Source organism: Haemaphysalis longicornis, unplaced genomic scaffold, assembly GCF_048455015.1.
Source record: "Haemaphysalis longicornis isolate Haplotype H1 unplaced genomic scaffold, Haemaphysalis longicornis Haplotype H1 scaffold_4, whole genome shotgun sequence".
NCBI classification, from domain to species: domain Eukaryota; kingdom Metazoa; phylum Arthropoda; class Arachnida; order Ixodida; family Ixodidae; genus Haemaphysalis; species Haemaphysalis longicornis.
In genome coordinates, this window is record NW_027526361.1 from 89,394,582 (window position 1) to 89,407,631 (window position 13,050).

Genomic DNA, 13,050 nt, shown 5'->3' on the forward strand with positions numbered 1-13,050 from the left:
CGACTATATGACGCCAGCCATTTGTGTTATCTGCAGGTAGCTTCAACACCACAATTACATTTTAAATAAGCTACACAGATAGTCATGCTTCTTACTCTGAGCTCCTTCGAGCACAAAAAATTGCTACATAAACCTGCCCACAATCATGTAGGAAATATATATATATAATTATCAGTCTCTCTGGCTGATCTCATCACTTGTTTTAACATCTGCGTCAAAGAACCATGAACACAACATTTATTCAAAACCTTGGGCACCTCGACGCTCAACTAAAATTTTGTTCAACAAAAGGTGCGGTGCCATCCCTACATAAAACTGCACGCAACTGGGCAATACAAATGGCGTGCAGATATGCCGACTTGCCAAAAAAGACTGGCTTGGCTTGCGTAATGATGTAAACATGGGTTCCATTCTAGTTTCAGGCACTTAAAACTCTCGCTTAGGTGCTTACCGAGTTGGAATTTGACAGCTTGCGCCAAACTGAGACCTCAAGAGTTCCGACGCAGCAACAGCAACTAGCAGTGACCTTGATACAGCTAATTCCAGCTTCCGCCTGATGCTGCACAAGTCCCAGTTGTGCAAACTCCACATGATCATCGTTAATTTTTGCGCACAACTTTTGAATGCCACCAATTCGTTAATTTCCATATCATTATTAAAAAAGTGCCAATTTGAATCGCAACCACACTGTGCTTAGTTTGAGAGTCTACAATGCTCTTCGATTCGCAGACGTTTTTTAACAGCATTGCCTGGCATCAAACACATCTCTGGGTGGGGCCGTAGAGCCTCCCCCTGGGCAAGGCATGCCCCTTTTTTGTTTTCTGCTCATCTTTTCACCTTCATTAACTGTTTTTTGAACTCGGAATGTTTGTTGCTCGGGCAATGCAATCCTTCGATCGAAGCAATGTCGTGTGCTGTCTTCATGGTTCCTTCATGCAGTCACATATACCCTCAAAGCAGATACAACACTCACTAATCTAGCAGACAAGAAAAGATACAACAAATATTTTAGCAAAAAGAAAAAAAAAGGAAGGGGCCACACAATGCAGCCCCGCACAAGATCCAGGGAGCACTGGAGTGACTGTACACACACGCAAAGAGAATAAAAGTGGCAAGTGGCACAAACCCATCCAAACCAAAGGTGTGCTGCTCAAAAAAGAGAGGGGAAAAAATGCAGGAGCAAGAGAGGGCAAAGGGAGGAGCACAAGGCATCAGGCAAAGTTGAATTCCCTAAGGTTGTTCTGCATTATCGTGTCCTTGACGGCGCAGAACACCAGCCGAATGTTCTCCGTGTCTTACGCCCCAAAAGGCATGCAGCAGGGGTGGAGAGAAAAAGGGGAGGGAGAGAGAGAAAACAGGTCAGGCAACACGCACACACACGGGCAGCTCAATGCAGCAAGAAAAGGGGAGGGGCAGAGAAACGCCAAGAGGATCGTGTCAAGAAGAGAACAACGTCAGCAGGCACACGTTACAGAAAGTTTCTTGCAACATCAGAGCAGTTTACAACAAGGAAGAGAACGCACGGAGAAATAGACGAAAAGAGTGAAAAGTGAATCACAACAGAAGGCAAGCAGCGAAAAGGTAAGTGCCAACAGGTCATGCAAAAAGGGGGCAAGGGCAGGAAAAACGCCAACGCCAAGTTCCAAACCTTCACGAGGAAAAACAAGAGCACAGCGGGGAAGAGAGGGCCACCAACAATGACACAGGCAGAAAGAAGAGCGTGGGGCCCAGTGGTGGTCCTTTGAGAGTGTCCATGCATGCGCACACACCAGCAGCAGCCGAAACCAGCAGGCAAGTGGACAGAGTGTGGAGAAGAGCTACCCGTGGCTGCCAGGCACACACTGCCGCCCTACCTGTTGCACATGTGAAATGAGAATAGATGATTTTTTCACTGTCCGGGTTGAGGTCCACAAACATTTTAAGGATGAACTCCCTAGCATGAATGGCATCTTTCTTTGGTCCTACGAGAGGCAAACAAGTCAAGAAAGCAGGGCCGTCGTCAGCGTCAGTGGAACACCAAGAGGAGAAGGGAAGAGGGGGAGGAGAGAGGAGGAGGGGCCACTACCCCACCGTCTAGTGCCGCAACGGCATCGCAGCAAACAACGAGCAAACAGCTGTGACTACAGGCACCCTTTACGAGAAATCCATTCATTACGTCAGAACAGGTTGCAGGCTAATAATTACTTGCAGCCCACTGTAACCGTTGCAGGGCAAGCCAGCATTATATGCCAAGGTTACACCAGGCAAATTAGAAGTGTTCACTATTCCCTGGAAGTACTTGCCAGAAAATGTCGAGCACTTCACCCTCTCACACCAACCCACGAGGGGATGGGGAAGCCTGTTTGCTCATTTACTGCGGAGCCGTGACTACACGAGACCGTGGCCTCAAAACCGAAGCACCCCTTTCATCGCTATACAAACACAGCATGACAGAAAAAAAAAAATTGTATACGCACAAATAGTATAAACAAAGCAGCACTACTGGCCCCCAGGACTTTCCACATGCCCCTGCAGAGTCCTGGAGGGGTCCACACTGCACACGGGGGGGGGGCACAATTCTTTCCCCACGCAGTGGCAGTAGCCCACGGACAGACTAAGCGGCAGTGATACGCGAGCATTGCTAACGTCCGCAGCGTTTGCTACTCAGTAAGCAATTATCTTGCAACAAACTGCCCTGGAAAGCAGACCTTAGCCTCGGAAGTGTGCCCCCGGTGCATTATTTCCTTTTCTGGCCCTGCGCACGCGACGTTTCAGTTATGTTGCGCCTGTCCCGAAACGGTGCGACGTTCTTGCTAGCGTTAGTGACACAAAGCACACACACACACACAACCTCCAAAGAGGAAAAAAGAAATGCCACTGACAACTAATGCGACGGAGGAGGGTGCTTCGTTTCATACCCAAACTACTAGGCGACACAAGGGGTGCCTGTCAGGACCACATTATGCATGGCACATGCATGTTCCCACTGTGTGTGTGTTTGCGTGTGTACTGTTCATCCAAACGTTTGCAACGTTGCCACTCGTTAGGGATGGTTAATATGTAACTGTAAGTATGACCACACATACAAACAGACACCACCACAGTCGCACTGCACAGAGGCATGAATAGGCAACCAATGGGGAAAAAAGAAGGTACGTGAAGGTTTGGACTGACTTGTAAAACCTTGGCTTGCGTTATGGACTAAGACCAACGAATAGGAGGAACAAAAGCAAGCCGCTAACTGCTGTACCTCCCCACCCAAGGCGCAGCGAAGGCCTCGGGCGGCGCACGGGGAACAGAAATCGAGGCGACCTAACAGCCAACTAGCAGTTTGCAGCAGCTACCTGCGCCAGTACTCGAGGAATTGTGGGGAGGCAACAGATGACCGTTCAGCAGGTGACGAAAGCACCACGAACAACCAACACCCTTTACTGCACTTCACGGACAGGATGTAAAAGCCAATATGCCAAGCAGAACTGTGGTAAAAAAAAAAAAAAAAAAAATGAACTAACACATCCCAACACAATAATTCAACCTTAAACAAATTAAATTTATTGTCAACAGTGAGTGGCAACATGCCTGGCAATGAGTGACGTCCAAGAATTGAAATCAACGTCCCTTCTTGCATTAAAGGGGCCATGCAGACAAAACACAGGTTTGTTTTATTTGAAAGATTCCGTGTTTTATAGTGCCCCCAGGGCTTGTTCGGCAGCAAACGATGCTGTATTCACTGAGAAATTAATCATCTTAAACTAAAATTTTGATTCTCCCGCCAAATCGTGTGCTTTGGTGACGTCTGCCATGAAGTCAAAAGAGCAGGTATTCGAATGAAATTCCTGTGCATCATTGGGCTGTGTAGCCTTTCTTGTCGTCAGCCGTCCCAGACGATGCTGCCATACTCAGCTGCGGACCATTGACCGCTGTTGCTGTGCTTTTCACAGCATTCGCACCTGGCTTGTTTTTGTTACAGTAGAAGGTAATCGCATTGTGAAACATAGGGTATGCTTGACAAACAGCATCACATAAGACGACGTCGCTTACACTAATTGGTCAGTGTCGTGCAAGACAACTCCAGAGCGGCGGCCTGCTGTGCAGCTAATGCTGTGCAGCTAAAACAAGCATAGTGTGCCCAGTACCAACATCAGTGCACATTGGCACTTCAATGTTTATATGCATTTTTGTAACTTTCATTGCTTACCCCACTTTTTGTAACTTTCATTGCTTACCCCACCATTCTTACTGCTGTAAAATGAATATGGATTACATTTAGGCGCAAATAACTTGTTCGGCAAGCTTATAAGCCCCGCGTAATTTTTGTTTGCTTTTGCCGGCCTCAGCCAATCGCAACAGCTGGGCATATGGCATCATAGGTTCTGCTGTGGGAAATGAGGTAGTGGGTCGCATAGCCATTCCATTTTTTCCTAATTATTTAGCTTATCTGAGCGAAGTGTGCGTTCAAAGTGGTGTCAGTACGATTCTAACGAGGCAATCTTTCACATGAACCAAACTTCTGTTTTGTCCGCATGGCTTCAAGGCTGCGGCAACCGTAAATGATGAACAAGTGACAAAAAAAGTGGCCTAATCGGAAGCGAAATGGCTTTCTAACTCAGCCTCCAAGCAAAACGCTGGCAAGCGTGGATGGAATGCAGCCCTGTGGAACAACGGAGCGCTCAACTACAAGCCAGCTACAAGCCAGTCACCGACGACTGCGGCCACTCCTCGGGGGCCACAAGCGTGCCGTCGAAGCTTCCGGGAAGCAAGCGCACCAAGTGCGGACGCCCACCGATGCGGTCTGACTGACCTGTGGCGCACGTGAAGTGGGAGTACACCATTCGCTTGTTATCGGGATTCTGATCCAGATATACCTTGAGGATATAGTTCCTCGCAGATTCGTGATCTTGCTTGGGGCCTGTGACGCGGCACGTGCACTTTCAGGATGAGAAAACACTCTTGCACTGTGTGCGCTATGTCGGAATGTATACCCGAAGACTAGTTCAAGAATTCAAGCATCACTCTGTGTGTGCTGTCAGACTGTATACCTGAAGGCTAGTTCAAGAATTCAAGCATCACTCGATAAAAGAAGAACACACCAGCAATGGCACTTTCCAAATGCCACGTTTACTGTACAATGTTGTGCACCAGGTTGTTTAGATTCTTGCCTGTTACTGTATCACAAAAAATTACACATGCTACGCAGGTGTGCTTCAGACCTAGTTCCTGCTACACTCTCCCCCCGCCGAAAAGCACGCGACCTCTCTCGGTCCAGCGCATGCAGCACCCACACACAAAACGCAGTGTCAGCCAAAGGAGGAGTCGCAACACGAACCACCTTTGATACTCGTATTGCGGTGTTAGGTACACAATGCCAGTCAACTGCAGATGTTTCCTCCAGGGGTGAGGTGGAAAAAGAGAAGGAGGCTGAGCCCCAGAAAGGAAACGAGGCAGGGGTTACGCCCGTCCATCTGACCTCCTGCCTCGGCGAGCGAGCAAAGGAGAGAAAGAGAGCGAGAGGCGAGAAAGCAGCAACACCAGGCGCTCTCCACCCAGTCCACCACCCCCCCTCCCGTTCCTCATCCCATCCGCCAGCTTTTGTTCTCTTTGATGCGGTACTTCGCCACGGCAGCACCCCGCTGAAGCCACCCCCCCAACTGACCTGTGGCGCAGGTGAAGTGTGCGTACATGTTATCAGCACCAGGCTTTTGGTTCTGAAACTGCGCCAGGAGGAACTCACGAGCCGTAATGTGATCCTGCTTGGGTCCTTTGGGTGTGTGGCGCGGGGACAGGTGCGTCAGTGAGAGAAACAGGGGGCAACCACAACAAGGCCAGCACTCCCTCCCTCCCTCCCTCCCGTCACTTTTCAAACCCCGCGTTGCCGCATGCGCGCAACGCACAGATGTCAAAACGACCGTGTGGACTGTCCCCGTGGCCCACCATACTCAACTCCCACACCCTCCATCCGCCGGTAATACGCTTCAACAACAGTCGCACACACACTCGGACACACCCACCCAAGTGCTGCAGCACAGTTAAACTAACTATCTCAGCATGTTTAACTGTCACCCAGATGCTGAAAAGTTGTGCACAAACTAAACTTACTGCAGATTAAACCGTATTACTCGCCGATGACAACAAATTCGGGCACCACCAAAGTGCTCCATAAGTAAATGTTAGCGTAACAGTGTAAATGCCACTAACAGAATACAGCAACAGTATACTGTAGCTGATAACCAATAAGATACGATAAGATAAGATAAATAAAATATGACAATAATTTCAGGCACCCCCAGAGTAAGCGTTGGCGCTGCCCCCAGGCTCACCAGGCTGTGGGCGTCATTAAAAAAGCAGCAGCCGTAATGCATAGCATAGATGCCCTCCACGTCAATGGTCCCCCCTTCCTGTTTCTTCTTCTGGCCATTGCTTGGCCAGCTGACAACACAGCAAGTCAGGTAATCGCCCTTCACACCCCTGCTTTTTATATGCGCAGTTCCACAATTTTGTTTTCACCAAGGGACCATTCACAATGGCCACCTTGCTGCACAGGTAGAGACATATCCTCAGGCTGTACGGCACTCACTTTAGGAATTACAGCAGACTTCTAAACTAAGATTCCCACTAAGTGCTTGCACAGAAAGAAATTCTGTCAAAGAAGCTATGACTAGGACCGTGAAATCGATAGCAGCAGGCTTGCATCCTTTTCATAGCAGATGGCATTCAATAGAAAGCAAAGCCCCAACAAAAAACTAATGTTCATCGTTTGTCTTTTTTTCTTTTTAGCGCATGTACAAGAAAATATGGGGAAACCTGCCCAGGTTACCATGTACTTCAAATGATCATTCCCTATTAACTATTAATTAGTAGCATTCAATATCCCGCCCTTTCTGACGAGCTGAATTTACCCTTAAACCATTTGACCTAAGTATTGCTCAGAAATTACAGCGTGTGTCACAAAAAAATGGAAGTTAAAATTTACCGCAGTACACGGGAGCCACGGTACCCTGATATCACACTAACCTGGCCCTGTGCCCGCATTATGTAGCTGAACATCACCACGCTGCAATAAATAAAAACATTTGTGGTGCCCAAGGATCAATTCCTAGTGAACTGCCTGATCCCACAAACGCATTAAGTGATGCAATTCGGTTTTCACACCCCTGGTAAAAATCATGGCAGTAGTTGATTTCCATTTTGTACGCCTGTCCTAAAATTGCGGAAATTTTGGCGTACTCAGCTAAGGCGCACTTGATAATCACTCGGCTACTGGAGAACATACACTTGTAGTCCAAGTTAAGGTTTCCACAAATATAACAAGCAAGAACCACCTTTGGCACATCTCTCAAAGCCTTGCCCTTGGTTTTAACATCGGTGTTGCTTGACAGCTAAGCTTAAGCACGTTTTTGTGTTGACAAACTTCAAAGCAGTAAGGATTTTTTTTTCTGCCCCGGAAATTTAACAATACAGCTGCTTTTGAACAAAATATTCATTGTAATAGTGTTGATTGATTATCAGGTTTAACGCACCGACACTACGCAGGCAATTAGGCGCGCCGTAGTGGAGGGCTCCGGATCAATTTTGACCACCTGGGTATCTTTAACGTGTGCCAAAATCTCGAACACACAGGCGATTTCGCTTTTTGCCTCCATCATAAAAGCGGGCGCCGCGACTGGTAAACAATCGATTGGTTGATTGATTGATTGTAGGGTTTAATGCGCCGACACAACGCAGGCGATGAGGCGCGCCGTAGTGGAGGGCTCCGGATTAATTTTGGCCGCCTGGGGATCTTTAACGTGCGCCGAAATCTCGCACACACGGACGTTTGGCCGGTAATCGAACCCGTGTTAATTGTAATGGTGGAGTAGCAGCCGCGTCACGCGCTTCCCTCCCATCCGTGCTAGCCACCCACAGGCCTTTGGGCCCCCACGCCTAGGCAAACTTTCCCCGCACTCAGAAGGAAAAGGAGAGGGCCCGCCAGCACTCACCGTCATACTCAGGAAAATAGTCCACTAAATGAGAATACATAATTTTTTCTTCTAGTAAGTCCTTTTTGTTTAGAAATAAGATGACCGACGAGTTTTGGAACCAGGGATATGTGATGATGGTCTTGAACAAAGCTTTGCTCTCCTCCATTCGGTTCTGGAATGACACGGACGGAGGGGACAGAACGGTGAACCAACGTGACAAAGAGCAGAAATCAACAAGTTTAATTGGGACACTGACTTCTATGTTTTGGGGACTTGGACAACACTTGTAGAGAGAGAGAGAGAGAGAGAGAAACGAACACAATAAATTAGCTACCGTATTCGTTCGCATGATGCACCCGCGTAATGATCGCACCCTCAAGTTCGGCGTCAAAATTCAGTTTTTCAAAATTTCCTGCGCAATGAACGCACCCCGAACTAGCCGCAGTAATATGTTGTATGTGTGCCAAGACTAGCTGATGATGGTCGTGCTTACCTCTGTTTCCTTCCCTTTCAAAGCGGACATGGCTACGTTATCACCGCAGACTTGCCGATAGCGATATCGGCAAGCATGCGCTCAATATTGATGAGGAAGAAACTGTCACTAAATGCACTTAATGTACTCACTAGACAAAGAAACAAATGCGCTCAGGTTGCTGTGTCTGCAGCCATGTCTGTTTTGATGTCCCGCACGTGATAGCGGCAGCCACTTATTGGTCGACCTTTTGTCACCTCGCAGCAAACTCGTTCCGGCACATTCCGTAATTCATGAAAACACTGCATTTTGCGTCAGACGGCAAAGCGGCTGGCAGCGCTCTTCGGAGTTTTTATAATGTTCATGAGAGCTATCGCAAAAATTTTGCCCCCCAACTTCCATGCATTTTCTGTGCTCAAAAGGTTTTCGCAAAAAATTAACCCCGCGTAACGAACGCACCCCCAAATTTACATCAGTTCTTTTTTTTTTTAAAGTGCGATCATTACGCGAGTAAATACGGTAATACAATACCTTGCCTGTAGATGGCATGATTCCGCTAGCCCCTTAGCTAATCACTGCGTCACAAGACCTCTGGTTCAACATCACCAATGTAACTTTCAAAGCAATATGACCTACTGGCATGTAAATTTCAGGATGTCAGGCCTATGAAATTGGTCACAACTGCTTGCAAGTAAAAAGTAAAAGAAAATTCCTTCACAAGAGAAAGCTGCCTTTTAAGAGAAAAATGTGAGGCTTTGTTTAGCACGCAAGAAGAGAGAACAAATTGAATGCGAAAGGCACGCCTGCTACTGCACCCAACAGTACAACAGAGACGCACGGGCATACTCAGTGGTAAAGGGGGGGGGGGGGGAACAGCCCAGCACAAGGTGAATCAATTCCACTGGCAAGAAGGGCGGCAAGTCAATGAGTTAATACGTTCAAAAAAGTAGCAGCAGTTGGGCTGGGCTATGTGCCTGCCCCAACAGCTCTCTCTTCAGCAACATTCCCAAAGACAAATGAGGTGTTGCTTTGTACTCAAGTAAAAGAGTGCAGACACGCACTTTGTCAAAACAGAACAATTGATTTGAGCAATTGCCATGATTTCAGTTCTTTTTTTTCCTTTTCTTCGGTTTCTTTTCATTGCTCTGCACAAGTACAATCAGAATGTCAAGGTCGCAACGCAAACGGTTGAAATGGAAATAAAAACCATCCAAACAAGTGTTGAAAAACATACGAGCCGTGGAAGACGGGCCACAATTCTGCTGCATGCTACCAGGCTGTCAGCCTTTGGAACCTTGGTTTGCCCTCTTTACCAAGCTGGTCATGGTGCCCGCTTTTGCAGAGATCAGAGTTGCACTGGCAAAAGACCCCGCCCTTTCATGCTTCGCAACAGCGGCCACCACGCACGGCCAGGCAAGCCAAGGGCCCTGGAGAGCTGGCTCACTTACACGTGCACAGGGGTAGATATGCACGGAGAGAGAGAGAGAAGGCTTGCCTCATTGTCAGATTCGAAGAGGATCTGGTCGTATTCACTTAAGGCTACTAGGAAGATAATTGACGTGACATTCTCAAAACAGTGGATCCATTTCCTCCGCTCAGACCGCTGTCCACCAACATCCACCATTCTGAAACAAGGGGAGGAGGGTAAAGGACGAGGGTCAGTCAGCAAGATGGCAAAAACACTGGTAGTGCATCAACAAAGCAACCCATTGATTTCCCAGCGGTACCTTCATCTCGCCACTCGCACATTCACAACCATCATCATATTAACAGCGCAAGCAACACGAGACGGAAAGAAGCGGGCACTAACACAGTGCTGATCAATGTTTGGTTTCCAAACAGCTCTGGCGGCTTTTAAAAGGGGTTGTGTGTTGTATTGATTGCACTTCTGGCTCTTTAAGCAGATTAACGCGTAAAGAAAGTGTCAAGTCATTATCATGCGACGCTCATGCCCTCTCAAGCATTCACGTGCAAATTTAGTGTTTCCATCTTTTTTCTTTTTGTTGGTGTTTGCCTGTGCGTGTATAAAAACCACCAGTATAAGCAATAAAAATCAGTTGTTAGTACAGTTACTTTTGTGTTCGTGTTAGTTAGTTAGTGTTTGTCCCCTCTTCTTTTCGTCTCGCATTGTTTGCGCTCTTACTATGATTATGTACCAACTCGCCCAATTGTCCGTTCTAGCAACGTTCAAAACCCACCACAAGATGTGACTGCCACCACGCAAATTGTTCGCATTCACATGCACACAATTATAGAAGTAGCAACAGAAGACAAATGTGGGAAGTAATATCAAGAACACTCCCTCTGGGGCTCAATCATCTCGTGACACAAGACTACACATGGTCACGATGTCAGATTTCACAGTGGACGCAGCTTCCAGCCGCGCCTACTGTCTGCTTCCAGCCACGATCTCCTCCGGGCACGACAACCATGCTCAGAGGACATTGCAAAAGGATGCAGTCTGTGTGCGTGGCGAGCGCAAAACGGCACGACTCCCGAAGCAGAAGTTGTTGGCAACGTGGAGAAGCTGCAGCCTGTGCCACATTTTACAAACTCGCGTGTCTTGCAAGCCCTCTGTCTTCCCATTCTCCGTGTGGTTTTTGAAGCAATCATGTGTAGCCAACTGGCCCATCGTAAAGTACTCAGGGTACAGGGAACATCTGAAACAGTTTTTGTGGACATAATGCAACGGCATACATCCAAGAATGGCCCACGGTGCCACACGCCGGTTTCTGATGCTTGGCTGAACTCCCATGTTATGCGCACCCCCACCCCACCCCCCACAAGGCAACCGCGGTGCTTTTCTCGTTAACGGCATAGTTGCTACGCATGTAAGTTTGAAACAAGGGCAACGGCCCCACCAAACATGCGTACATGTGTTGAAAGAAGAGAGAGAGAGAGTGAGAAGAGCGCCGCCCACACCCACCTGAAAATGATGGAGTCCAAATCGAACGGGTACTCGATGATGCCTGTCGTGGGCACTCGTACCCGCAGGATGTCCTGCTGTGTAGGAAGGTAGTTCGGGGCAGCTATTCTGTCCACGTCTGTTAGGTAGCTGCGGAGGTTTGGAAAAGGAGGAAAAAAAAGAGATAAGCGAACCACACGGAAACAAAGCACACGAAGGGAACCACAGAAGCCAGAATTGCCCTTTACGTATTCCGCCCCCGTGTGAAAGGCCACAAGCCCAACATTTGCCAACAAAATTGTACGAATGAACACAAGTAACATTCAATAAAACGAATTCAAAACATACCACGAAGTACAGGAGTGGCCAACTTAAAATTAAGCCAACTCGATAGGTCTGAAGCGGACCGCCAGACGTTCTCAGCCCCTACAACCATCACACTTAGCATCACTCCAGCAGCCCCATGAGGAGTGTTGCTAGCAATACAATGACAGAAGCATTCGTGAGGACGTCACAAGCACGGGCGCAGTGTTGCACGGCAGCAAAAATGCCAGACGTCACCCAACCAGAGGGCCACTAAAAAGAGTGATCAGCACGAGAAGTCGGCGGACAAGGAAATCACACGGATAAGGGTGGTCAACACTGATCACTTTCTCTGCTGATACTAGCCTTTACCATAATTGTTGATGTTTTTCTGGTATATTGAATAGCCTCAAGGCTTAGTAGACATTGAGCAAGATTGATCTATATCCAGAAAACTACGCTGGCCTCCCGGATATTGTCCACCAAGGAACGGTAGGCAGCCCCATGGAGTTACCATGGCAATGCCTGTCGTGCCGCAAATTTAGGCCCGCTGCCATCAAACATTTCCTTCGAATGGAAAAACCATTACTTCAGAGAGTGGAGCCTTTTTCGACTACCCCATTGTGTAGGTGCTGATGCAGCATTTATTTGGCCCCAAAATTGGTCATTTATCAGTTGAACACATGCAGAACCCAATCACATGGGCAAGAATGGAAAGCTACAAGCACAGCTAGTAAACAAAGCACACTGAGGGCAGAACAACACCGGTAAAAAGTTAGCACAGAGCTGTTAAAACACTGCTCACGCGCAGCCCAAAAAGGTTGTTAGGAAATTTTTAATTAAGATGTCAACAACAAATCAGTGTTTCTTATCCCGCTTCCTTTATTTTTTGATCCACCCCCTATTATATGAAGACAAACATGCTTACAACTGTTAAGAAAATGTCATTGTTATGAAAATGCCATTGTTAGAACCAGCACTTTAGCCATGTTATGCAAAAAAAGCAAAAACAAATAGCCAAAACAAAAACAATTCCTAGTCTGGTAGCCCGTCTAGTAGCCTACTAAGAAAACTTGCTCTTTAAGCAGAAGTTCACACATTTTAAATCTCTCGTTACCGGGCCTATTCAAGATTGTTCAATCTAAACACCTTGAAAACCACTTTTCATAGTGTTCCAGGCGTTTCTGGAACAGGTAAAGCTATTTGGGGTTAGCTCAGGAAATGGTCTTTCAAAATCAGCCTTGTTTTCGTTTCTTCAGCAAAAACGCGATATTTTACATGTGTTTGCATCACCTGGGCGTGGAAAAGGGGCGTGGTCATCACGCGTCACTGCTACCAAAGAAGAAGGCGTGCCGCTCGTGACTACTCTGCATCAGCGTTTGGTTCTTGTTATCAGGGCACGAATGGTGAATCAGAAGATGATTCTCAATCGT

General features: G+C 47.4%; 1 protein-coding gene across 3 annotated transcripts in view; it reads right to left on the bottom strand.

Annotated features, from left to right (window-relative positions):
• Nucleotides 1-13,050, bottom strand: part of Galphaq (G protein alpha q subunit) — a 36,213-nt gene that overhangs the window by 6,225 nt on the left and 16,938 nt on the right. For 2 of the 3 annotated variants that reach the window (XM_077707176.1, XM_077707175.1), the window contains exons 6-9: nt 11,336-11,464; nt 9,905-10,034; nt 7,956-8,109; nt 1,854-1,961 (exon numbers count right to left, since the gene is read on the bottom strand). In XM_077707176.1, the coding sequence (XP_077563302.1) occupies nt 1,854-1,961; nt 7,956-8,109; nt 9,905-10,034; nt 11,336-11,464 (521 nt within the window). Of the gene's footprint in view, nt 1-1,853; nt 1,962-5,632; nt 5,738-7,955; nt 8,110-9,904; nt 10,035-11,335; nt 11,465-13,050 lie in introns of all 3 variants that reach the window. The other variant, XM_077707177.1, reaches the window with a different exon arrangement.